This window comes from Somniosus microcephalus, chromosome 19, assembly GCF_052327205.1.
Source record: "Somniosus microcephalus isolate GS21.2 chromosome 19, FLI_Smic_1.0, whole genome shotgun sequence".
NCBI classification, from domain to species: domain Eukaryota; kingdom Metazoa; phylum Chordata; class Chondrichthyes; order Squaliformes; family Somniosidae; genus Somniosus; species Somniosus microcephalus.
Window position 1 is genome coordinate 7,415,433 of NC_141005.1, and position 26,991 is coordinate 7,442,423.

The following is a 26,991-nucleotide window of genomic DNA, read 5'->3' on the forward strand; positions in this document are numbered from 1 at the left end:
GTAAAATGAAGGAGAAAGGAGCACAGGAAGAGGCAGAGGATGGCGGAGCGGAGGACGGGATGGAAATGGCGGAAAACACGCCAAGTGCTGTGGAGGGGAACAAAGACAGCAGCGAGGGTCAAGTGCAGGCTCGAGCCTTAGTGCGGTTCGGCTACCCCTGGGGAGTCTGGTGGCTGCGGGGGGAGAGGAGGCGGGAGCGGGGTGTGTGGTGGATGTGGGCACTCCGGGGAGAGGCGGGGAGTCGGATATCTTGGTGAGCGGGAGGGGGCAGGACGGGGAGAGGGAGCAAGAGGCAGGAGCCTTAAAGGGACAGCAGAATGGGATCGGCGAGATAGAGACGTCAGAAAGGAACAATTTAGGTGCGCCATTGTCCCATGGCGAGAGGGAACAAGGTGCAAGGGTCAGAAGTACAGACGTGGTCGAAGGGGGCGGCACAGTGGGAGAAACTGCGATAGCAGGAAGACTCTCTATGGGAGACGAAGTATCTGACGGGGAGCAGGATTATGTATCTGACGGGGAGCAGGCACAGGGGGTTGCAGAAGAGCTTGAGTGTGAGGAATTAGAGGGGGACAGAGACATGGAAGTCGGGGGTGGGGTGGCATCATGTGGAAAGGGAAAGGTTAGTGAGGGGCAGAAGGAGGGAGGAAGGGCAGCTCCTAGGGGGCCCAAACTTAATGCAAGGAAGAGGCTGAAACAGCAGGGAAAGTTTAAACAGGAGGGGAAAAAGAGTCGGAGGCTGCAGGAAAAAGCAACAGCTGCCCGAGAAGTTGGGAAGGAGCATGTGAGGGGGGAAGGGCCAGAGATTAAATGATGGGGAGATTATCAGGCATATTTCCCTTCTTTGGAGCTATGATTACATTGGTCTCGATTAATGTGAACGGACTGAGGGGTGAGAAGAAATTGCAGCAGTTGTTGCAGGGTTTTAAAGGTACGGACTTGTGTATGCAAGAAACCTTTTGGGATGGTTCGGGGGGGTTTAAACTAAAATGGCAGGGGGTTGGGAACCTGAGCAGGGAGACAGAGGAAAGGAAAACGGATAAAAGCAAAAGATAGGAAGGAGAAAAACAAAAGTGGCAGTCAGAGAAATCAACGGTTTAAATCAAACGTGGCCACAGTAAATAATAATTCTAATAGGTCTAAGAGCGTTAAAAAAACAAGCCTGAAGGCTTTGTGTCTTAATGCGAGGAGCATTTGTAATAAGGTGGATGAATTGGCTGCACAAATAGAGGTAAACGAATACGATTTGGTTGGGATTACAGAAACGTGGCTCAAGGATGGCCAAGACTGGGAACTCAACTTCCAGGGGTATTCGATATTCAGGAAAGATAGGCAAAAAGGAAAGGGAGGTGGGGTAGCATTACTGGTTAAAGAAGGGATTAATACAATTGTAATGAAGGATATTAGCTCTGATGATGTGGAATCTGTATGGGTAGAATTGAGAAATACTAAGGGGAAAAAAACATTAGTGGGAGTGGTATATAGACCTCCAAACAGTAAGGTGGAGGTTGGGGATGGCATTAAAAGGGAAATTAAAGAAGCGTGCAATAAGGGCACAGCAGTCATCATGGGTGACTTTAATCTACATATAGATTGGGCCAACCAAATTAGTAACAATACTGTGGAGGAGGAATTCCTGGAGTGTTTACGGGATGGTTTCCTGGACCAATATGTCGAGGAACCAACCAGAGATCAGGCCATCTTAGACTGGGTATTATGTAACGAGAAAGGATTAATTAGCAATCTTGTTGTACGAGGCCCCTTGGGTCGGAGCAATCATAATATGATCGAATTCTTCATTAAGATGGAGAATGAAGTAGTTGACTCAGAGACAAGGGTCCTCAATTTAAATAAAGGAAACTACGATGGTCTGAGGAGCGAGTTGGGTAGGATTGAGTGGGGAATGGTGCTCAAAGGGTTGACGGTGGATAGGCAATGGCAAACATTCAAAGACCGAATGGATGAGCTACAGAATTTGTTCATCCCAGTTTGGCATAAAAATAAAACAAAAAAGGTGACTCAACCATGGCTAACAAGGGAAATTAGGGATAGCATAAGATCCAAGGAGAGGACATATAAATTGGCTAGAAAAAGCAATAATCCTGAGGATTGGGAGCAGTTTAGGAGTCAACAAAGGAGGACAAAGGGATTAATTAAGAAAGGGAAAATAGAATATGAGAGTAAGCTTGCAGGGAACATAATAACTGACTGTAAAAGCTTTTATAGATATGTGAAGAGAAAAAGATTGGTGAAGTCAAGCGTAGGTCCCTTACAGTCAGAAGCAGGGGAATTTATAATGGGAAACAAGGAAATGGCAGACCAACTAAATACATACTTTGGTTCTGTCTTCACAAAGGAGGACACAAATAACCTCCCAGAGATGCCGGGGAACATAGGGTCTGATGAAAGAGAGGAACTGAAAGAAATCAGTATTTGTAGGGAAATGGTGTTAGGAAAATTGATGGGATTGAAGGCCGATAAATCCCCAGGGCCTGATGGTCTACATCCCAGGGTACTTAAGGAAGTGGCCCTAGAGATAGTAGATGCATTACTGGTCATCTTCCAGAACTCGATAGACTCTGGAACGGTACCCATGGATTGGAGGGTAGCTAATGTTACCCCACTATTCAAAAAAGGTGGTAGAGAAAAAGCGGGGAATTATAGACCGGTAAGCCTGACATCGGTAGTGGGGAAAATGCTAGAGTCTATTATAAAAGATGTAATAGCAGAGCACTTGGAAAGCAGTGACAGGATCGGACAAAGTCAACATGGATTTACAAAAGGTAAATCATGCTTGACTACTGGAATTTTTTGAGGATGTAACTGGTAAAATAGATAAGGGAGAACCAGTGGATGTGGTGTATTTGGACTTTCAGAAGGCTTTCGATAAGGTCCCACACAAGAGATTAGCGTGCAAAATTAAGGCACATGGGATTGGGGGCAAGGTATTGACTTGGATAGAGAACTGGTTGGCGGACAGAAAGCAAAGAGTTGGAATAAACGGGTCGTTTTCCGAGTGGCAGGCAGTGACTAGTGGGGTACCGCAAGGATCGGTCCTAGGACCCCAGCTGTTCACAATATATATTAATGATCTGGACGAGGGAATTGGATGTAATATCTCCAAATTTGCAGACGACACAAAGCTGGGCGGGAGGGTAAGCTGCGAGGATGATGTCGGGAAACTCCAGTACGATTTGGACAGGTTGGGTGATTGGGCAGAAACATGGCAAATGCAATATAATGTGGATAAATGTGAGGTTATCCACTTTGGTGGCAAAAACAGGAAGGCAGATTATTATTTGAATGGCAATAGATTGGGAGAAGGGGAAGTGCAAAGAGACCTGGGTGTCCTTGTGCACCAGTCGCTGAAGGTAAGCATGCAGGTGCAGCAGGCGGTTAAGAAGGCAAATGGTATGTTGGCCTTCGTAGCAAGAGGGTTCGAGTACAGGAACAAGGATGTCTTGCTACAGTTGTACAGGGCCTTGGTGAGACCGCACCTTGAGTATTGTGTGCAGTTTTGGTCACCTTACCTGAGGATGGACGTTCTTGCCATGGAGGGAGTGCAGCGAAGATTCACCAGGCTGATACCTGGGATGGCAGGAATGCGTATGAGGAGAGATTGTGTCGATTGGGCTTATACTCACTGGAGTTTAGAAGATTGAGAGGGGATCTCATCGAAACCTATAAAATTCTGTCAGGTCTGGACAGACTAGATGCAGGAAGGATGTTTCTGATGGCCAGGGAGTCCAGAACCAGGGGTCATAGTCTAAGGATAAGGGGTAAGCCATTTAGGACTGAAATGAGGAGGAATTTCTTCACCCAGAGAGTGGTGAACCTGTGGAATTCTCTACCACAGAGAGCGGTGGAAGCCAGTTCATTAAATATATTCAAAAAAGAGTTGGATATATTTCTTAAGACTAAAGGGATCAAGGGATATGGGGAGAAGGCAGGGACAGGGTACTGAATTTGGATGATCAGCCATGATCACATTGAATGGCGGAGCAGGCTCGAAGGGCCGAATGGCCTCCTCCTGCTCCTATCTTCTATGTTTCCATGTTTCTATGAGGATATTCTAGAAAGAGTTCAGAAGGTTTGGAAGGGAGAGGTGTTTGCAAGTTGTGCAAACAATAACCGTAGAGGGGTGGCTGTTTGGTGAGTCCGTCCATAAAAGAGAACATTGCCTTGATGGACAAGGATGCTGAGGGGAGATTTTTACGGCTAAGGGTAAAATTGGAGGGATTTAATTGCGATCTCTTTAATATCTATGCACCGAACGACCATTGCAAGTGTCGCGAGTTTTTTCGGGGGTTATTCACTGAAGCGGCAGAGGTGGAAAATCCTTGTATAGTGGGGGATTTTAATGTATTTTTATCTTGGATGGACATTTCAGCCCAGATGACCTTTAAGGATGATAACTCCAGAGGGATGATTGTAAAAATGATGGCAAATTTAAATTTGAGAGACTTATGGAGCGATCAGAACCCCATAAAAAGGGAGTTCTCCAGATCAGATTGAGTGGGTGATGTTTTAAAACAGAGCCGAATAGATTTTGTGTTAATGCGGGAAAGGTTAAGTTCTGAGGTGATGGAGATTTATTATAAAAAAGTATTTTTTAGTGATCACTCGGCTTTGGTTCTTAGAATTAGGAACAGCAGAGTTAAGATCGGTTCAGGGGTGTGGATTTTAAACAATACCTGAAAGAAATTGCTTATAAAGAAGGGATTATAAATATAATAAAGGATGCTCGGAAGGAACCTTTGTTCTTGAAAGAAAGAAGAGTTTGGTGGGATAATTCCAATTATGAGGTAAAAGTTTTTTCGGTACGTTATGGGAAAAAGAGGGTGGCAGCTAACTGGCGTCGAGAAGAGAATATAAATAAAAGGTTTACGGATGTCTGTAAAGCAGTTGACGGAGGGGATAAGGGAGCGGAGACTAAGTTCCGGGTGCTAAAGGAAGAGTGGGAATTATTGCAAGCTGAAAAATGCAAGGGGGCCATTCTCCGTGCAAAGGCTAAAGGCATTGGAGGGCGAAAGATGCACTAGATATTTTCTAGAGCAAGAGAAGCTGCGACAGAGATTATCGTTAATTGAAGAGTTGAAGGTAGGGGAGAAGATCATTCATGAAAGTGGGGAGATTTTAGAGGCGGCTAGCAGCTTTTATCAAGAGTTATATACAAAAGAAGACATTTCCAATTTGGCGATGGAGAAGGTTACTGCTTTTATTGAAGAGGGTTTAAAGGAGGATGAGAGAAGCATGTGTGACAAAGAAGTAGGATTAGCGGAAATAAAAGTAGCAATAAGTGGAATGAAGGGGGTGGGGGGGAAGCCCAGGGTCTGATGGATTAAGTGCAGAATTTTATAAAGAATTTTGCGAGATTTTAAGTCCATTGCTCTTAGAAGTTTTTAAGGAAATTAAAATTGAGTGAAGCCTGGCCCCATCTATGAGGAGAGGTATCATAAGGTTAGCTTATAAAAATAAAGGGGATAGACGGGATCTGAAGAATTGGAGGCCCATCACATTATTAAATGTGGATTATAAGATCTTGGCGAGGGTTATGGCAAATCGTTTGAAGGTGTTACCGCAGATAGTTTGGCCCTCTCAGTCCTATGGAGTCATAGGCCGGGACATCGCAGACTCTGTGGTCTCAATCCGAGATGCGATAGAGCTCATGGAAGTGAGTGGGAGGGAGGCTTATGTATTAAAGATAGATCAAGAGAAAGCCTTTGATAGGGTCTCTCATGAGTTTTTATTGAAGGTTTTGGAAGCATTTGGTTTCAAGGAAAATTTCATTCAGTGGATAAGTGTAGTGTATGTGCCTTTAAGAGCCCCATATGTGCTGTAATGCCAGTAATGGCCACTCGGGCTATATAAGCCTGTATATTGTGTTATATCCGTTAGTACCCCTCCAGACTTTGCTTAGTAAACACCTATGAACCAACTCCTGTCTTCAGTGTCTCTATCAACACACGGACACTACAGTGGCGACGAAGTGGAAACGGACTTACCTACAATTTGGCAGCACCTCAAGGACATCGATTCCTCTGGCGTCCAGAAGAATCAAGAAGTGAAAGAAGCTGTTGTTTCACCAGCTGGCCAAGCTGGTGGCAGGTACTACAGTAATCCTTCCTGGGCGTCAGGCTGGGGCTCCAGCGGCTGGCTCTACAGCTGGGCCAAGCAGCGAAAGCGGAGGCAAGCAATAACAGACGGGGAGGGAGCACTCGGGAGACGGCCGGCGCTGCAAGCAGGTCGGCGTTCAGACCTAGAGAGAAAGTCCGGCGGGAACGAGTCTCCAACTGTAAATAAATAAATAAATAAAAAAGAACGGAAACCGCGGGAAACAGCGTTGTCATCGGCAGCAGCGGCGGGAAAGTGCGGGAAGCGCCATATCTTTTCTGCAGAAAAGAAAGAAAAGCACGGGAAGCGCCATATCTTTTCTAAGATGCCTAATTCTGCAATATTGATGCTTTTGATAACGAGATAGAGGATTGGACCACATATGTGGAAAGAGTGGAGGTATATTGCACCGCAAATGGAATAGAAGATGAGAAAAAGGCTTCAGTACTTCTGGATCTAATGGGTGCAAAGACATACAAGCTGTTACAAAACTTAATCACTCCAGCCGAACCGATGGACAAGAATTTTAAGGAGATTGTTGATACCCTACACTGCCAATTCGAGGCAGGACTGGCAGATTCTCTGCGAGACAAATTCGTGTAGAAACACAAAAAAGGCTATTTTCTGAGAAAGATTTAACACTGGACAAGGTTTTCAGTGCAATAGGAGCAAAGGCCACAGGACTTCGGCACCCATGAAATGACACGGGGTTTCGAGAGATGTTATCGCTGCGGCAGATCCACCCATGACCAGAGGGACTGCTGGTTCAAGGACAAAGCATGCAGGCAATGCGGAAAGATGGGACACATTACACGGGTGTGCCGATCTGGAAACAAAAAGTCCACTAACAGGAAAAGAATCAATAAGGAAAAGCACAGAAAGGTACAAATGATGACGGACAGTAGCTCCGAAGACCAGAAGAGCGATAGCGACTCCGGGAACAAGAGACTAAGCTCTCTCAAATTACATAATGTAATTGCCAAAGAAGATTACCAGACCATTTGGCTTACCCTCACAATAGCAGGGTCCCCAGTTAAAATGGAGCTAGATACAGGATCAGCTCTGACCGTCATAAATCGACGGGATGACGAGCGGCTATTTCCGCATATACCTTTAAAAGACACATCCATTATCTTGAAAACATATACGGGGCAGAAAGTATACCCCAAAGGAAAAATAAGGGTGCCTGTTGTATACAACGGCAAGGAAATACAGAAGTTGTATTTATATGTTCTACAAGATGGTGGTCCACTGCTGTTGGGACGTGAATGGATCAGGAAAATACGTTTAGACTGGCACTCCATTCAGGCACTGATGGTGACCAGTAAGGAAAAAAATGATGATGACGTCATACCTGAACGATTAAAAGACATCTTGGCCAACGCCAAGGAAGTGTTTCAAGAGAAACTAGGAACCTTGAAAGGCATCACCGCCTCAATAAAAGTGGAAGATGCAGCAATTCCCAAGTTTTTTAAGGCAAGACCGGTGCCATACGCAATTCGTCCAGCAGTCGAGGCAGAGCTGGAAAATTTGGAAAAGGCAGGCGTATTATCTAAAATAGATTGGAGCGAGTGGGCAACACCCATCATCCCAGTCATGAAGAAAGCATTGAAGAATGATAAATCTGAAGAACAGAGAAAAATTCGCATCTGTGGAGACTTCAAGGTGACTGTAAACCCGGTCCTTCACACGGTACAGTATCCTCTTCCGAGGATAGAAGATATTTTCGCCTCACTATCCGGAGGGAAACGTTTCACCAAAATTGACTTGGCACAGGCATATCTACAGATGGAGGTTGAAGAGGCCTCTAAAAATTTCTCACGATAAATACACACAAAGGCCTGTACCAGTACAATCGACTGGTTTTCGGAGTAGCATCCGCTCCAGCTATCTGGCAAAGAGCTATGGAGCAAGTCCTCCAAGGGATTCCGGGGACTCAATACTACCTAGACGACATCCTTGTAACAGGAGAAAACGACAACGAGCACCTTGCCAATTTAGAGCAGGTGCTCACTAGGCTGAGAGAACGGGGCCTACGAGCAAATCGCCCGAAGTGCAAATTTTTCCGAAATCAAATATCATATTGTGGCCACATAATAAATAAGGAAGGGTTGCATAAGTCACCTGAAAAAATTGAAGCGGTCATAAAAGCCCCAGCACCTGAAAATGTTTCACAATTAAGGTCGTTCCTGGGATTAATAAATTACAATCATAAATTTTTACCGAACTTATCAACTCTTAATGAACTGCTACAAACAAGAGTAATTTGGAAATGGAACGAAGACTGCAAACGTGCCTTCCATAAATGCAAAGACTTAATCACATCCAAAGAAGTTTTGGCTCATTACAACCCATCACTGCCAATCAGACTGGCGTGCGATGCATCCCCTTACGGCATAGGAGCAGTATTATCGCATAAATTCCCTGATGGCTCGGAACGGCCGATAGCTTTTGCGTCACGCTCATTGAACTCAGCTGAGCGTAACTATGCCCAAATCGACAGGGAAGCACTCAGCCTGGTATGGGGAGTGAAGAAATTCAACCATTACCTACACGGACAAAAATTTACCTTGTTGACTGACCATCAACCCCTCAGCTCCATATTCAACCCTAAAAAGGGTGTTCCCATTATGACAGCACAAAGGCTACAGAGGTGGTCCCTTTTTCTTGGGGCACACCAATACAACATAGAATACAAAGGGTCAAAACAGCATGGGAATGCTGACGGTTTATCGCACCTACCGTTGCCAACGGTAGAAGAGGCACCTACAGTAGACCCAATGGAGATGTTCCACTCTACCATAGTGGAATGTCTACCAGTAACAAATTCTGCCATTGAAAGGGAAACGAGAAATGACCCGACTCTTTCACGGGCCTACGATTTAACAGTGAAGGGATGGCCAGCACATGGCGAACCACTGTTGCCAGCATTCTCGCAAAGAAGAGAACAGCTGTCAGTGTGCCGAGGAACCTTGATGTGTGGATCCAGAGTGGTGATTCCACCCAAACTCCAGGATAAAGTGCTAAAGGAGCTTCACGAGGGGCATCTGGGTGGAGTGAAAATGAAGAACCTAGCCAGGGCGTTTGTATGGTGGCCAGGTATCGATGGAGACATCGAAGAAATGACCAAGAGCTGCCTAGGATGCCAGAAGGTCCAAAACGCTCCACCACAAGCCCCTCTACATCCATGGGAGTGGCCCTCATCTCCCTGGCAAAGGGTACACATCGAGTTTGCTGGTCCATTTATGGACTCAATGCTCTTAATCGCGGTTGATGCACACTCCAAGTGGCCGGAGGTAATAAAGATGTCCTCCACCACCACGGAAAAAACCATCACAGTATTAAGGACCATATTTGCCAGGAATGGGCTGCCGGAACAGATCTGTTCTGATAATGGACCGCAATTTGTGTCCGAAGAATTCAGGAAGTTCTTAAAAAACAATGGGGTTAAGCACTACACGTCCGCCCCATACCATCCCGCCACCAATGGATTGGCTGAAAGGTTTGTCCAGACCTTCAAGAAGGCCATAAAGGCCATGGGTAATGAAGACATAAAACTTCAGCACAAGGTGGATAACTTCTTGTTCGCATACAGGAATGCAACACATCTGGTTACCAACCAAACTCCCGCCATGATGTTCTTCAATAGAAACCTAAGATGCCGGCTGGATTTGGTCAAGCCCAACATCAGAAGGGACGTGGAGAACCGGCAGTTTCAAGGCGTGAATGAAAGGCCAACTAGAACCTTCCAGATAGGTCAACAAGTTTTGGCCCGGGACTACCGTACTGAGAAATGGCAGCCTGGAACTATCTGCACACGACTAGGACCACTGATGTATACCGTGGACATCGGAGAAAGCATAATAAGGTGCCATGCTGACCAAATCATAGAGTCATCCGAAAAGGGACAACCTACACCACAACTCTATACGCCGAACGATGAAGTAGAGATACCCATATCTACCTCCGATCCGGTGATACTGGAACCCGATGAACCCGACACTGGCATTCAAGCCGAATCAGCCTTGCCAAAAGAACCTACTACACCACCAGAAACTACTACACCACCGAGGCGTTATCCGGACCGAGTCAGGAAGCCTCCAGAGAGACTGACTTATAATTAATTAACTACAGCAATGTGTATATTATTTTTCTTATAACATGTAATTAATAATTACTTAAAATATGATGTACTGGTTAGCTAAAAGGGGAGGAATTGTGGTGTATGTGCCTTTAAGAGCGCCAGGTGTGCTGTAATGCCGGTAATTGCCACTCGGGCTATATAAGCCTGTATATTGTGTTATATCCGTTAGTACCCCTCCAGACTTTGCTTCGTAAACACCTATGAACCAACTCCTGTCTTCAGTGTCTCTATCAACACACGGACACTACAATAAGGACTTTTTATTCAAACATATTTAGCTGTGTTAAATGTAATGGTTTTTTATCCAAGTATTTTCCGATACAGAGATCAGTGAGGCAGGATTGACCCTGTCCCCATTGTTGTACACATTGGTAGCAGAACCATTAGGTTACATGATGTGAAAGAAACAAGGTGTAGTTGGGATTGTGGTCCCCAGTTCTGGGCTGGTGTTGGTGATACACCAATATGCAGATGACACAACCTTAACATTGAGAAATGGGGAGTCAGTGAGGAAAGCTATGGATGTAGTGGAGGAATATTGTAGAGCTTCAGGAGCCAGAGTGAATTATAGTAAGTCCAATGCCTGGTTGCAGGGAGGGGTAGGGGGGAATGGTTGGGGGAATGTCCCCTTAAGGTGGTGGAGGCTTTGGAAGTTCTGGGGGTGCATATGGGGTGCAAGAAAGACAGGGATGAAGTGGATCGATTAAATTGGGAACCGAAGGTTATGAAAATTAAAAAGATTTTGGGAAGATGGGAAAGAAGGTGGTTGAAAGTGCAAGGAAGAGCGACAGTGGTGTCTGCCCTCCTGCTATCGAAGCTATGGTACTTATTGACAGTGGAGGATATTCCTGAGTGGGCGGAAAAGTCCATCTGAGAGGCTTGTGTGAGGTTTTTATGGGAAGGGAAACCAGCCTTGGTGGCTTACAATACCAGCATTGGACGGCGAAATCAGGGAGGACTCAATTTCCCAGATATTGATTTGAAGAAAAAATCCTTTAGAATCAAATGGGCGAAGAGATTTCTTCAGAAGTCAAATACAAGTTTTTGGAAGAGTTGTTTTGAGCATTTTTTTAAATGAAGTGGGATAGGAGGGCAGGGGATATTGTATATGGAATACAATAATATGTTTTTGAAATCAATTAAACTTCTCCCTAGGTTTTATAAGGGGGTTGTAGAGACTTGGGCTCAATTTTTAAAGTGTGCACAGTTTATGCCCAAGGGGGCTGAGGGATTTTTAGAACAGCCCTTATTTTTGAACAGGTGGGTCAACATCGAAGGAGAAGTTTTATTTAATCAAGCTTTTATAAAAGCTGGGATTATATCTGTGAAAGATGTATTATACGAGGTGATTCCAGGTTGGTTGCCGGAAGCGATAGTGAGGGACATGGTGTGGGAGGAGGATCAGGAGGTAGAGGAAAAAGCAATAGGAATTATGTATGAGAAGATTGTGAGGGCAATGCCACAGGATTGGATGGAAGAAATAAATGCGGAAATCTCCAAAGGAAGTAAAATGCGTCCTGCTTTTCCAAGCTTTGTACTGGAGAAAGGGGGAGAGTTAGTCCAATTTGACAACTGTAATACTCGAGATTTCTATGAGGTATTCAGCGAATGGAGATTCAAGACACCTGTTGGTCAGGAGTTTTGGCAGAGTATATACCCACAGTTGGACTTCAACAGAATTTGGAAGGGAGTGTGGGCGAATTTTAAATGTCCAGAGTAGATTGAACTGGATTTCAAATTGGCTCATAACCGGATTTTTACCATGACGGTCTTGTGCAAGATTGGGCGAGTGGAGGCGGCAACTTGCCCAGTGTGTGGGACACGGGATGAGACTCTGTCCCATTTACTGGTGTTATGTCCGCAGTTAAATGACTTTAAGTATTATGTTCGACAGTTGTGTGAAGCTTTTTTGCTGGGTGGGGACCGAAGAGCGAGAATGGGAATCCTGTGGGACTCAATTTTGAGATGGGGATTGCAGGAGAGTCTGCCCGAGTCTAGCGGAGCGGCAATTAATTTAATGTTCAGTTTGGCTAGATTCGTGATTGTGCAAAGAAGGAATGCTCTTTTTTAAGGGGAGGAGAATCAATCTAAAAGAGTATTTTAAATATAAGCTAAAAGACCATTATAAGGCTCTGTGGATGTTTTATTCAGAAAGGAATTTAAGGATAGTATTTTACAACCAATTTTTAAAGTACAATCGATTAATATATGTTACAGGAGACAAATTAAACTTCAGGTTTTGATGTTAAAATGTGGTGGCGGAATGGCTGTGCAGAGCATTGGAATTGATTTGTATCATACAATGAAATGATCAAGATGTTGTAAATGTTCTTAATGTTCAATAAAGTATATTTATATTTAAAAAAAGTGGGCAGCGTCCTCGCCTCTGAGCCAGAAGGCTGTGGGTTCAAGTCCCCACTCCAGGGACTTGAACACAGAATCTAGGCTGACACTCCCAGTGCTGCACTGTCAGAGATGCTGTATCTTGGATGAAACGTTAAACCGAGGCCCCGTCTGCTCTCTCAGGTGGACGTAAAAGATCCCATGGCATTATTGTGAAGAAGAGCTGGGGAGTTCTCCCCGGTGTCCTGACCACTATTTATCCCTCAATCAATATCACTAGAACAGATTATCTGGTCATTAGAACATTGTCGTTTGTGGGAGCTTGCTGTGCGCAAATTGGCTGCTGTGTTTTCTACATTACAACAGTGACCACACTTCAAAAAAAGTAATTCATTGGCTGTAAAGTGCGTTGGGAGATCCTGAGGTTGTGAAAGGCGCTATAGAAATGCAAGTTCTTTCTTTCTTAACATATCCTTCTATTCCTTCCTCCCTCATGTGTTTATCCAGCTTCCCCTTAAATGTATCTCTGCTAGTCGCCTCAACCACTCCCTGTGGTAGCGAGTTCCACATTCTCACCACTCTCTGGGTAAAGAAGTTTCTCCTGAATTCCCTATTGGATTTATTAGTGACGATCTTATATTGATGGCCCCTAGTTCTGGTCTCCCCCACAAGTGGAAACATCTTCTCTGTGTCTACTCTATCAAACCCTTTCATAATTTTAAAGACCCCTATCAGGTCACCCTACAGCCTTCACTTTTCTAGAGAATAGAGCCCCAACCTGTTCAATCTTTCCTGATAGGTATAACCTCTCTGGTTTTGGTACCATCCTTGTAAACCTTTTTTGCACCTTCACCAGTACCTCTCTATACTTTTCATAATATGTCGACCAGAACTGTTCACAGTGCTCCAAGTGTGCTCTAACCAAGGTTCTGATGGAAGTCTTGCTGGTTTTGTCCATCGATAGGACTATGAAGACAGCAGCCTTGAGACAATTGGGGTTCAGGATCAGGCAATCTATAGTTTTGGGCCATATTTTTCCCTCTTTCTGAATCAGAGCGCATTGAGGTAGATCAGGTCCAAAGAAAATTGGTTTGGGTCGGTTTTGAAACGCTAACGATCCCTGCGTCTGAACACCATGAGAAATTGGTCCCTGGGCCTGATACAAATGATCATTCTGAGCTGTTGGAGCCTCTCGCACCCCCACAGGAAGCTCGCCCAACAGTAGAATCCAATTCTGGGCCACTGGCCTTGCCGGCCCTGGCCATCAGATGAGTCTGGTGGGGAGTAGACCAATGGCAGGGGGCAGCGACCCTCGCACATCCATTTGTTCTGTTACGATGGAGGCCATGTGGATAATAAACAACAACTTGTATTTATACAGCATCTTTAATATAGCAAAAACATCCCAAGGCACTTCACAGGAGCGATTATCAGACAAAATTTGACACTGAGCCACATAAGGAGATATTAGGACAGGCTTGGTCAAAGAGGTGGGTTTTAAGGAGCATCTTAAAGGAGGAGAGAGAGGCGGAGAGGTTTAGGGAGGGAATTCCCGAGCTTAGGGCCCAGGCAGCTGAAGGCACGACCGCCGATGGTGGAGCGATGGAAATCGGTGATGCGCAAGAGGCCAGAATTGGAGGAGCGGAGAGATCTCGGCGGATTGTAGGGCTGGAGGAGATTACAGAGATAGGGAGGGGCGAGGCCATGGAGGGATTTGAGCACAATTTGAACAATCCCACCGCTCAATGAGAAGCCACACACTTGGCTATCTGTGCTTGCGTTCAGTTCCCTCAGTAACGTGTTGCCTTTGCTCCAATAGGGAAGTATTTCTGGAGGTTGACCCGTAACAGGCATTTGGTCTCCTTTCAACCAGCAGAGATCCAGCGCTTCTGGCGTGGGTTGCCTAGCAACATGGACAGCGTGGACTCCGTGTACGAGCGAACTGCAGACCACAAAATAGTATTTTTCAAAGGTAAGTATTGGGCTCCGTCAACTGTCGTGCGGCAGATTCACTCGCTGACTCGATGTATCCAAGTGCGGCCCCCGTCACTTAAAAAAACAGCCTTCTAAAGCGGGCACTCGGTTAGATCATTAGGGTGTACGGTGGCACAGTGGTTTTGTTACTGGGCTAGTAATCCTAAGGATCTGGAGATGTGAGTTCAAATCCCACCACGGTAGTTGGGGAATTTAATTAAATAAATCCGGAATAAAAAGCTAGCGTAATGGTGACCATGAAACTACCGGATTGTCGTAAAAACCCATCTGGTTCACTATTGTCCTTTAGGGACAGAAATCTGCCGTCCTTACCCGGTCTGGCCGATATGTGACTCCAGACCCACAGCAATGTGGTTGACTCTTGAGCTGCCATTTCAGAGGGGCAGTTATCACCACCTTCACAAGGGCAATTAGGGATGGGCAATAAATGCTTGCCAGTGATGCCCACACTGAATTTATTTTTAAAAATCAGCCAAAGATGGACAAGCATTAACGCCAATTTCAAAGTTGCTAGTTACGTCTTAAGCGCTCTGTTTATTTCCTCCAGAAACAAGCTGTGCTGACCAACCAGTTGGTGCCTCCTTTAGGTGCCCTGAAGCAAGAACAATTGCAAGCAAATGTTTACACAGGATATACGGCACAGAAACAGGCCATTCGGCCCAGCCAGTCCATGCCGGCGTTTATGCTCCACTCCAGCCTCCTCCCGTCTTTCCTCATCTAAATCTATCAGCATAACCCTCTAATCCCTTCTCCCTCATATGTTTGTCCAGCCTCCCCTTAAATGCAGCTGTCGCTCATCCTGCCAGCGCATTTCACACCTCACACTGCATCCATTTAATAAACATCTAGAGCCGTCTTTTGTCTCCACTAGTCCGATCACCATCTCGTCTGGTTTTGAATACCTCTTAATGTCTCTTCACTTCTCTTTTGTTCTTTCATCCCCATTTCCCAGCCCCCAAACTGGCCTTTTAATCTGTTTCATTTCCTGTGTTTTTTCTCAGTCCTGACGAAGGGTTTCGACCTGAAATGTTAACTCTGTTTCTCTCTCCACGGATGTTGCCTGGCCTGCTGAGTTTTTCCATCATTTTCTGTTGTTATTCCCCTTAAATGCATCTGTGCTACTCGCCTCAACCATTCCCTGTGGCAGCGAGTTCCACATTCTCACCACTTTAAAGTAAAGCTTCTGTAATCGCATTGCGCTCAGTCATGTTTGGTTTCTTCAATAGTGACCTACTGTATATGAAACCGGTCATAAGGACATGAGGCGGCTTCATAGAATCATACGATGATACAGCACAGGAGGAGGCCATTTGGCCCATCGTGCCTGTGCCGGCTCTTTGAAAGATTCTCTCCAATTAGTCCCACTCCCCCCTGCTCATTCCCTACAGCTCTGCAAACCTTTCCTTTTCAAGTATTTATCCAATTCCCTTTTGAAAGTTATTATTGAATCTGCTTCCACCGCCCTTTCAGGCAGCGCGTTCCAGATCACAACAACTCACTGCGTAATTTTTTTCCCCTCATCTCCCCTCTGGTTCTTTTGCCAATTACCTTCAATCTGTGTCCTCTGGTTACCGACCCTCCTGCCACTGGGAACAGTTTCTCCTCATTTACTCTATTAAAACCTGTCAAGATTTTGAACACCTCTATCGAATCTCCCCATAACCTTCCCATTCACGGGGAGTCTCGCATGGGACTCGCTACCTCCCTGCCCCCTCCTGCAATCTCCTGTATTATAGACTGTTGACCCCTATGAAGATCTGTCTCTTCCATCATTCATAGTAATAATGAAAACCCCCTACTAAAACTACGTTTTTTCACCATAGCCCGTTATACCGGCCATCGTGTATAGTGGGCAAATCCCGTTTGCACGAACATGCCCGCTAGAAACGGTGGGGACTGTATTTTCTTAAAATTGAAATTCCCATTGGGACGCCCCTAATCAGCAGTGTGGTTCATGCAACTATCACTGGTCTCTTGGGAATTAGTCCAGATGGACATGAGTTCAAAATCCCACCATGGGAAGTTTGAGAATTTGAATTCAGTTCTGGGCACCGCACCTCAAAGGATTTATTGGCCTTGGAGGGAGTTTTTTTTAAATTCGTTTCTGGGATGTGGGCATCGCTGGCAAGGCCAGCATTTATTGCCCATCCCTAGTTGCCCTTGAGAAGGTGGTGGTGGTGAGCCGCCTTGAACCGCTGCAGTCCGTGTGGTGACAGTGCTGTTAGGGAGGGAGTTCCAGGATTTTGACCCAGCGACGATGAAGGATCGGCAATATACTTCTAAGTCAGGATGGTGTGTGACTTGGAGGGGAACTTGGAGGTGGTGGTGTTCCCATGCGCCTGCTGCCCTTGTCCTTTTAGGTGGAAGAGGTCACGGGTTTCTGTGCAGTGAAGATTCACCAGATTGTTACCAGGGCTCCAAGGGTTAGATTATGAGGAGAGGTTACATAAACTAGGCTTGTATTCCCTGGAATAGAGAAGGCTAAGGGATGATTTGATTGAGGTTTTTAGGATTTTGAAAGGAATTGATGATAGATAGAGAGAAACCTTTTCCACCAGTGGGGGAGTCTAGGACAAGAGGACATCACCTTACAATCAGAGCCAGGCCACTCAGGAGAGAAGTTAGGAAACACTTCACACAAAGGGTGGTAGAAGGGTGGAACTCTCTCCCACACAAAGCAGTAGATGCGAGCTCAGTTAATAATCTGAGATTGATAGATTTTTGCTAGCCAAGGGTATGAAAGGATATGGAGCCAAGGCAGGTGGATGGAGTTAAGATTCAGATCAGCCACGATCTCACTGAATGGCGGAACAGGCCCGAGGGGCTGAATGGCCTCCTCCTGTTCCTATGTTTTAAAAATGTGGAAATAAAAAGCTGGATATTATAGGATGGCCAGAGGGGCATTGGATAGTACAGACCTTGCAAGACCTCCCTGTGCTGAGCTTATGAGTTGCAGTATTGCACCGGGAGTGTCAGCCTAGATTACGAGCTCAAGTCTCTGTGGTTTAGCCGCAGTAGAATTTCTCGAAATATTGAATCCGGCAGCTTTCCAGTTCTGTAATGCAGATTTCAGAAGCCATTGATGTGTAAGTATTGTGTCTTACAGCGTTTGTCTTCGGTGTCACGCTATGAAGTCAATACAAAGAGCCGCAGTTAATCTACAAGCAGAGTTGATGTTCTTTGATGTTAATAAGCTACTCGTTTCTTGATTAAAAGCCTGGGATCTCAATCTAAAAGACTCTGAAAAGTTTAACAAAAGGCTTAAGTGCTTAACGTAGAACAATTCCTCCTAAAATAAACCTTTTAAGAGTATGTTTAAAGAACTATTTGGCCTCCGAGCCTAGTTACATAGAATTTACAGGTCAGAAACAGGCCATTCGGCCCAACTGGTCCGTGCCGGTGTTTCTGCTCCACACGAGCCTCCTCCCATCCCTCTTCATCTCACCCCATCAACATATCCTTCTATTCCTTTCTCCCTCGTGTGTTTATCCAGCTTCCCCTTAAATACATCTATGCCATTCGCCTCAACCACTCCCTGTGGCAGCGAGTTCCACATTATAGAATCATAGAATGACACTGCACAGGAGGAGGCCATTCGGCCCATCGTGCCTGTGCCGGCTCTTTGAAAGAGCTCTCCAATTAGTCCCACTCCCCCTGCTCTTTCCCCATAGCCCTATAGATTTTTTCCCTTCAAGTATTTATCCAATTCCCTTTTGACTATTACTATTGTTCTGCTTCTACCGCCCTTTCGGGCAGTGCATTCCAGACCACAACAACCACATTCTCACCACTCTCTGGGTAAAGGAGTTTCTCCTGAATTCCCTATTGGATTTATTAGTGACTATCTTATATTTACAACCCCTAGTTCTGGTCTCCCCCACAAGTGGAAACACCTTCTCTACGTCTACCCTATCGAACCCTTTCATAATTTCAAAGACCTCGATCAGGTCGCCCCTCAGCCTTCTCTTTTCTAGAGAAAGGAGCCCCGGCCTGTTCAGCCTTTCCTTTAGTTAATGGATGTCTGGGATGAAATTGTTCCCCGTTGCCTTAACAGCGTAAAACGGGGGCCAAAGGTTCACCTTTCGGGACGAAGCTGTCCCGTGCCTGATCTGCGCCTGTGTTAAGAGCGTCGCCATGTTGGTAAAGGCACCTTTTTTTAAGAGCGTCGCCATGTTGGTAAAGGCACCCTTTGCAGGCATTCCAGTCGACCGCCTAAAACAGGCATTAGGCCCCTTACATATGTAAATGAGCCGCCGAACGCCTGTTTTAAATCCCCTCGCCAAAAATGAGTTAGCGATCAGACTTTGGGAAAATGTTCCCACTTGCCAGCACAAGGATGATGGGCTGAGTGGCCTCCTTCTGTGCTGGATCATTCTAGGATTTTGGGGGAGTCCAAAACTTTATTGGGAAAAAAAATGTTAACTGAGCCAAACTAAACAGTGTACTTGTACGTACGCACATTAATTCTTGCTGTGTTAGCCGTGGTTCAGTGGGCAGCACTCGCACTTCTGAGTTATGAAGGTCGTGGGTTCAAATCCCACTCCAGAGACTTGCGCACAAAAATCTAGGCTGACACTCGCAGTGCTGAGGGAGTGCTGCACTGTCAGAGGTGCCGTCTTTCAGATGAGACGTTAAACCGAGGCCCCGTCTGCTCTCTCAGGTGGATATAAAAGATTCCCTGGCACTATTTCGAAGAGCAGGGGAGTTATCCCCGGTGTCCTGGGCCAATATTTATCTCGCAATCTATTTCACTGAAAACTAATTATCTGGTCATTATCACATTGCTGTTTGTGGGAGCTTGCTGTGCACCAATTGGCTGCTGTGTTTCCTACATTACAACAGTGACTACACTTCAAAAAGTACTTCATTAGCTGTAAAGCGCTTTGGGACGTCCTGAGGTTGTGAAAGGCGCTATAGAAATGCAAGTTCATTTTTAACGAATCTCTCCCTTCTGTTTGACAGGAGACCGGTATTGGGTGTTCAAAGATAACAATGTGGAGGAGAGTTACCCACGCTTCATCACCGACTTCGGCCTCTCTGTAAAGAGTATTGACGCAGCCTTTGTCTGTCCCCACATTGATAAGACCTATTTCTTTAAGGACAATCAGTACTGGAGATATGATGACCGCCAACGGAAAATGGACCCTGAGTATCCGAAGGACACCCTCTTGTGGGATGGTTTGCCCAGCCATGTTGATGATGCTATGAAATGGTCCGATGGTACGTCTGTGTCCTTAACTCTCTCCCATGAACGTGCCTTAATCCCAGCCCTACTGAGCTAGTGCGGAGGACATTTTCAATTTCCCATCCTTACAACCTGACCTCTCTGTGACCCTGCCAATCTGTAGTGGAAATCTGGAACTCTTCCCCCCCCAAAAAGTCTGTGGATGCTGGGCGAGAATTGAAGCTTCCAAGACCGAGATCGTTGGGCTTTTGTTGGGTAAGGGAATTAAGGGATATGGAACAAAGGCGGGTAAATGGAGTTGAGATACAGATCAGCCATGATCTGAGAGAATGGTGAGACAGGTTCAAAGGGCTGAATGGCCTCTTCCTGGTCCTATGTTCCCAATTTAACGTCAATCCGTTTTGTTTTTAAAAGTTTAGTGCTATAGTCAAGGAACTAGGATGAGCAAGAACCCTTGCACCCATTGAGAGGAACCCGTCGTTCTGATTTTATGACCCTCACATGCACGACTTGGGGTTTCCACCAGTGGTGTAGAGTCTCACAAAATCGCCCCTGAAAATCATCTTTGTTTTCAAATCCCTCCATGGCCTCGCCCCTCCCTATCTCTGTAACCTCCTCCAGCCCCACAACCCTCCGAGATCTCTGCGCTCCTCTAATTCTGGCCTCTTGCACATCCCCGATTTTAATCGCTCCACCATTGGCGGCCGTGCCTTCAGCTGCCCTGGGCCCTAAGCTCTGGAATTCCCTTACTAAACCTCTCCGCCTCTCTCTCCTCCTTTAAGACGCTCCTTAAAACCGACCTCTTTGACCGAGCTTTTGATCACCTGTCCTAATGTCTCCTCATGTGGCTCGGGGTCAAATTTTAATTATGCTCCTGTGAAGCACCTTGGGACATTTTACAATGTTAAAGGCACTGTGTAAATGCAAGTTGTTGTTGAAAAGTATTCCCCACAAACTTTCCTCCCCGTTTACTTCGATTGCTCAGCAACTCTCACTTCCCATTCTTCTGTGTAGGATGAAAAATAAAATTGCGAAACTCCAGCAAATATTGAAACTGAGAGATCATTGCTTCATACCAGCTGGTCTCCTGTAACATCATTCAAGGTAGTCTGCAGTCTCGGGCATGGTTATGATGTTTAGCTAGTGAGCTGAGTTTAACCTGGCCTGCCCCTTTAAGGCCGTTGCTCGCATGCTCCCTGTCTGAGGCGGCACATCCGGAAGTCAATTGGAGGCTAATCGCTGTTGCTGCAAAAAGTTTCTGTAGGTTGGCGGCTGCTTGTAAATCCCCGTGTTCGGGTGGCAGCCGTGAGAAAAGATCGTTTCTCGTTCTCTTTGTTTTAAACCTTTATGTTAAAATGCTGTGATTGGTTGCTGTTTTAGCAATGACGTAAGCCAATCGGGTGCAAGTGTGACACATAAAGAAAGAACTTGCATTTCTATAGCGCCTTTCACCACTTCAGGACATCCCACAGTGCGTTACAGCCCATTAAATGCCGACACTGTTGTCATGTAGGAAACGCGGCAGCCAATTTGCACACAGCAAGATGCCACAAAAAGCAATGAGATAATGACCAGTTTTTAGGTGTTGATCGAGGGATAAATATTGACCAGGACACTGGGGAGAACTCCCCTGTTCTTAGAAATAATGCCGTGGGATCTTTTACGTCCACCTGAGAGAGCAAACGGGGCTTCGGTTTAACGTCTCATCTGAAAGACGGCTCCTCCGACAGTGCAGCACTCCCTCAGTACTGCACTGGGAGTGTCGGCCTAGATTATGTTTTCAAGTGGGATAAAATGCATAATATGTGACACTTTAAAGTGTGACAATTTCAGACATAATAGATACCTACACACAAGACATTGGATATATAACATGAATGCATAAGATGTAACATACTGAAAGTTTAGAATCATAGAATCATAGAAATTTACAGCGCAGAAGGAGGCCATTCGGCCCATCGTGTCCGTGCCGGCCGACAAAGAGCTCTCCAGCCTAATCCCACTTTCCAGCTCTTGGTCCGTAGCCCTGTAGGTTGCAGCACTCCAAGTGCATATCCAAGTACTTTTTAATTGTGATGAGGGTTTCTGCCTCTACCACCCTTTCAGGCAGTGAGTTCCAGACCCCCACCACCCTCTGGGTGAAAAAAGTTCTCCTCAACTCCCCTCTAATCCTTCTACCAATTACTTTAAATCTCTGCCCCCTGGTTATTGACCTCCCTGCTAAGGTAAATAGGTCCTTCCTGTCCACTCTATCTCAGCCCCTCATAATTTTATACACCTCAATTAGGTCTCCCCTCAGCCTCCTCTGTTCCAAAGAAAACAATCCCAGCCTACCCAATCTTTCCTCATAGCTAAAATTCCCCAGTCCAGGCAACATCCTGGTAAATCTCCTCTGCACCCTCTCTAGTGCAATCACATCCTTCCTGTAATGTGGTGACCAGAACTGTACTCAGTGCTCTAGCTGTGGCCTAACTATTTTCTATTTTCACCTTCTGCGCTCCCCGTTAGGAGCTGCCTATTTCTTCAAGGGGAAGGATTACTGGAAGGTGACGCACAGTAACATGGAAGTGGACCCTGGGTACCCACAGTCGGTGGCCAGGGATTGGCTGGCATGCAGCGAGATGCAGGCAGACTCATCAATTTCAGACCGAGCCCGCCCCAGACCCCGAACGGCCCAAGATCACCACGATGAGACCAGGTCGGGGAACGAGAAAAGGAACTGCTCTTGTACGTCTGCAGCCGAGACGTCTAGACTCGCAGCCGCGCTGAGGCGCGAAGTGAATCTCGCTGTTGTGTTTGTGGTGTCACTGTGGCTCGGGTTGGATTAACGGGCATCATCGATGCTATCCCGACAGCTTCACAATGCAGCAATAGCTGTGTAAAAATTAACCTTCACTGCCTTGCTAGGAAGTGTCTGAAGATAACGAATGCAGAGTATCAACGTGAGGAGCTGACTGGAGCATTCGACACTGGATGGATTCGCAATGAATAGACCTTTTTTTTTAAATGAAGGAATTTATTGAAAGTCTTCTTTATCATCAATGAAAGCTCAGACAATTTATTTTTTTAATACAAAACAGGAGTGGAGTGCGAGGACCATTGTGTGGCTGTGACCAAGAGCTGGTGTTCCTGATACCCAATACCATGAAATGGGACGTTTGTCACTGGTATTGAAACACACCCTGCAATTATTTATATTTATATTTATATTTTCACTCGCTAGGCACGGCATTATTTTTCCATTGGGTGCTTGAGGTGGAGGCTGAGTTCAGGCAATGTTGTTTTGAGTTGGGTATTGTCAGCCAGCAGCATGCTCTCGCTGGGGCGACCTGGAGGCTGCAGTGAGTTGCGAGGAGATTCCACCATCAGAAAGCTTTGATGAATATTCTAACTTGCACCAAGTGCGCTCGCTGCCCTACACTGGCTCCCAGTCCAGCAACACCTCGATTTTATAATTGATCATTATAATATAACGTGCTCTGATAATTGGTCACTGTTGCTTATTGCTGGTGTGGGTCGAAAATGAATAATGGGGAATTAGTGAGACTCTGAATAAAATTCCCAAGAAGCTCTTTTAAAAAAAAATGATTTCCCAGGATATGGGTGTCGTGGCGTTTATTGCCCATCCCCAGTTACCCTGAGAAGAGGGTGGTGCGCCCCCTCCTTGAACTGTTGCAGACCCGTCTGGTTTTATTCTTTGTAGCGGTTTGATACTGGCTAGAGGATCGTCAAGTGTCAGCCATATCGGTGTTGGACTGGAGTCACATATAGGTCAGACTGGGTAAGGTCAGCCGGTTTCCTTCTCTCAAGGACATTAGTGTGGGTTTTCTAAAACAGCAATTGAACTCATGGTCACTTTTACTGACTGATAGCAGCTTTTTATTTCCAGATATTTTTCAAACTGAATTTAAATTCTCAAAATACCACACGGCGGGGTTATGAACTCCTAGTTCGACTGGATTTCTAGTCCAGTAACATAAGCACTACACCACCGTACCCTGGCTGAGAGTGTGGTGCATTGTTGACTTTGATGTAAGTAGAACAGACACAAAGAGGGGGGGGGGTGAAACCTTTCGAAGAGGGCGCAAAGTGGAAACGGTGCAACTTGACTTTGAGTGATGTGCGAGCGTAAAGCTTCAAGGATTCGCTGGATTCAGGTGACGTGATTCAAGTAATCGAAAGACCTTTTGTGCTGCAAAGATTGTAAAATGCAGTGGTACATCTGTTTTGATTGCCCCCTCCCCAGCCCTCCCTCAAGAGGTATTAGTCTCGAGTGCTCAACCAAGAAGGAAATTGTACGCTAAGAATCTCCTGCAAATCCTCTCGAATCTTTTTCGAGTAATTATACCTCTACAGAAGTGAGCGCAGATTCTAAAGCACTCCATAAAATTTCACGTGTGAGCTTTTAACAGTAAATGTCGGTGGGCTATCCGACTCGGCGAGGCATCACTCAGTCTTGTCCTCGCCTGGTGTTCATAGAAACATAGAAGATAGGAGCAGGAGTAGGCCATTCGGCCCCTCAAGCCTGCTCCGCCATTCAATGAGATCATGGCTGATCATCCAAATTCAGTACCCTGTCCCTGCTTTCTCCCCATATCCCTTGATCCCTTTAGCCTTAAGAAATATATCCAACTCCTTCTTGAATATATTTAATGAATTGGCCTCTACTGCCTTGTGTGGTAGAGAATTCCACAGGTTCACCACTCTCTGGGTGAAGAAATTCCTCCTCATCTCTGTCCTAAATGGCCTATCCCTTATCCTTAGACTGTGACCCCTGGTTCTGGACTCCCTGACCATCGGGAACATCCTTCCTGCATCTAGTCTGTCTAGTCCTGTTAGAATTTTATAAGTTTCAATGAGGTGTGTTCACTGCCAACAGAGACTGCCATTAGGAGTGGGAGCTCTGGCCAGTTTCCTGCTCGGAGAGATTGGTGGAGCAGACCAATTTAGATCTGCTCCTGGCTATAGTCAGCACAGACTGGCGATGAAATCTGCCGGCTCTGGCACCATTACTCACTGACTAAACCTCATGAGCCGCCCAGGAGCATCTCTTCACTGATCCGAAAGTGTGTGTCACACGCACGTGGTTTATAGTGAGCTCCTCTTATTTTCCTGAATCCCTGCAGTATTCCTGATATCCTCGCTATCCAAAGCCTCGCACACTACGGGGAGTCACTTTAACTTTTGCCGGTAAGACAGGCGATATCAGATCAGCTGCCCATTATACACCTCTCCCGTAAAGTAGCGCTGACATCTGTCTGTCCCCTGTCGCTAACTGAAGACATAACGCTCACACTTCTTCATCCCATCCATTCACCTTGCCCAATCCTGGTGCCACACTGTAGCCTGCTCTTAAGTGGGGGTGGAGTGGGGTGGGGGATGTACAACAAGGGGGGCACGGTGGCATAGTGGTTAGCACTGTTGCCTCACAGCGCCAGGGACCCGGGTTCAAATCTGGTCTCGGGCAACTGTCTGTGTGGAGTTTGCACATTCTCCCTGTGTCTGCGTGGGTTTCCTCCGGGTGCTCCGGTTTCCTCCCACAGTCCAAAGATGTGCAGGTTAGGTTGATTTGGCTATGATAAATTGACCCTTAGTGTTACGGGATTAAATACATGGGGTTACAGGGATAGGGTGGGATATGTGTCGGTGCAGGCTCGATGGGCCAAAATGGCCTCTATCTGCACTGTAGATTCTGTGATTCTGTGATTCTGTGAACAGTCGCTGCCTTTCAGTGTCAGCTGTGGCTCAGTGGGTAGCACTCTCTCAGCCTCTGAGTCAGAAGGTTGTGGGTTCAAGTCCCACTCCAGAGACTTGAGCACATAAAGTTAGGCTTGACACTTCAGTGCAGTGCTGAGGGAGCGCTGCACTGTCGGAGGGGCAGTACTGTGGGAGCGCTGCACTGTCGGAGGGGCAGTACTGAGGGAGCGCTGCACTGTCGGAGGGGCAGTACTGTGGGAGCGCTGCACTGTCGGAGGGGCAGTACTGTGGGAGCGCTGCACTGTCGGAGGGGCAGTACTGTGGGAGCGCTGCACTGTCGGAGGCGCCGTCTTTCGGATGAGACATTAAACCGTGGCCTCGTCTGCTCTCTCAGGTGGACGTAAAAGATCCCTTGGCACTACTGGAAGAAGAACAGGGGAGTTATCTCTGGTGTCCTGGAGCCAATATTTTTCCCTCAATCAACATAACAAAAACAGATTATCTGGTCATTATCACATTGCTGTTTGTGGGAGCTTGCTGTGTGGAAATTGGCTGCCGCGTTCCTACATTACAACAGTGACTACCCTTCAAAAAGTACTTCATTGGCTGTAAAGCACTTTGAGATGTCTGGTGGTCGTGAAAGGTGCTATAGAAATGCAAGTCTTTTTCCTGCTCTCCTTGCGTCTGGCTTCGAATTGACGTCTTCAAGTGGCTTCAGTTGCTATTGGGAAGGCAGCAGGAGCGAGGCTGTGGAGTTGAACTTGTGCCCCAACCGCTCCACGTTTGGTTGGCTTCTCAATTTTTTTAAACCGTCCACTCTCTTTAAAAAAAACAACAGGGTCACAGAGATTCTTGATTTCCAAAGGTTGTAGCAGAAGCAAACCAGCGAATCTTGTTTGGACCCTTCACTGGGGAGCTGTGAGGTCTCGGCATTGGAGAACGTGACAGCCTTCGGGTGAGCGGTTCTGCTTGGTCTGACGGTCTAGCTACTTGTTATTAGATCCAACCAAGAACACCAGAAACAGATGAACACATTGCTGTTTGTGGGATCTTGCTGTGTGCAAAATGGCATTTACCGGCAGTGACTGCACTTCAGAGTAATTCATTGTATGTGAAGTGCTTTAGAATGTGTCTGAGCGATGTAATTAAAGTGCTATATAAATGCAAATATTTCTTTTTCCTTGAGTCTGCATTCCTTTGACTTGATTGAGTTGGACTCTCAGTCTGTACGACAGTGAGTCTTGCTGGGTTATAGCTCTACGTGTGGCCGTAACCCCCGGTACCTTGGCCAATCTTTGCGGGTTGAAATTGGACCTCGTTATGTCCGTTTTCTGGGCGGAAAACAGGTGCAAAGAGGTCCAATATAGAACACCAAACCTTCCATAAGAACATAAGAATTAGGAACAGGAGTCGGCCATTCGGTCCCTCGAGCCTGCTCCGCCATTCAGTAAGATCATGGCTGATCTTCGACCTCATCTCCACTTTCCCGCCCGATCCCCATATCCCTCGATTCCCC

The 26,991-nt window shown here is 46.1% G+C and overlaps 1 protein-coding gene across 1 annotated transcript in view; it reads left to right on the plus strand.

Annotated features, from left to right (window-relative positions):
- Positions 1–25,132, plus strand: part of mmp17a (matrix metallopeptidase 17a) — a 134,866-nt gene extending 109,734 nt beyond the window's left edge. Inside the window, exons 8-10 of the mRNA XM_086011907.1 lie at positions 14,418–14,570; positions 19,556–19,813; positions 22,287–25,132. Of these exons, the coding sequence (XP_085868033.1) occupies positions 14,418–14,570; positions 19,556–19,813; positions 22,287–22,606 (731 nt within the window). The 3' untranslated portion in view covers positions 22,607–25,132. The remainder of the gene's footprint in view (positions 1–14,417; positions 14,571–19,555; positions 19,814–22,286) is intronic.
- The last annotated feature ends 1,859 nt before the right edge of the window (positions 25,133–26,991 follow it).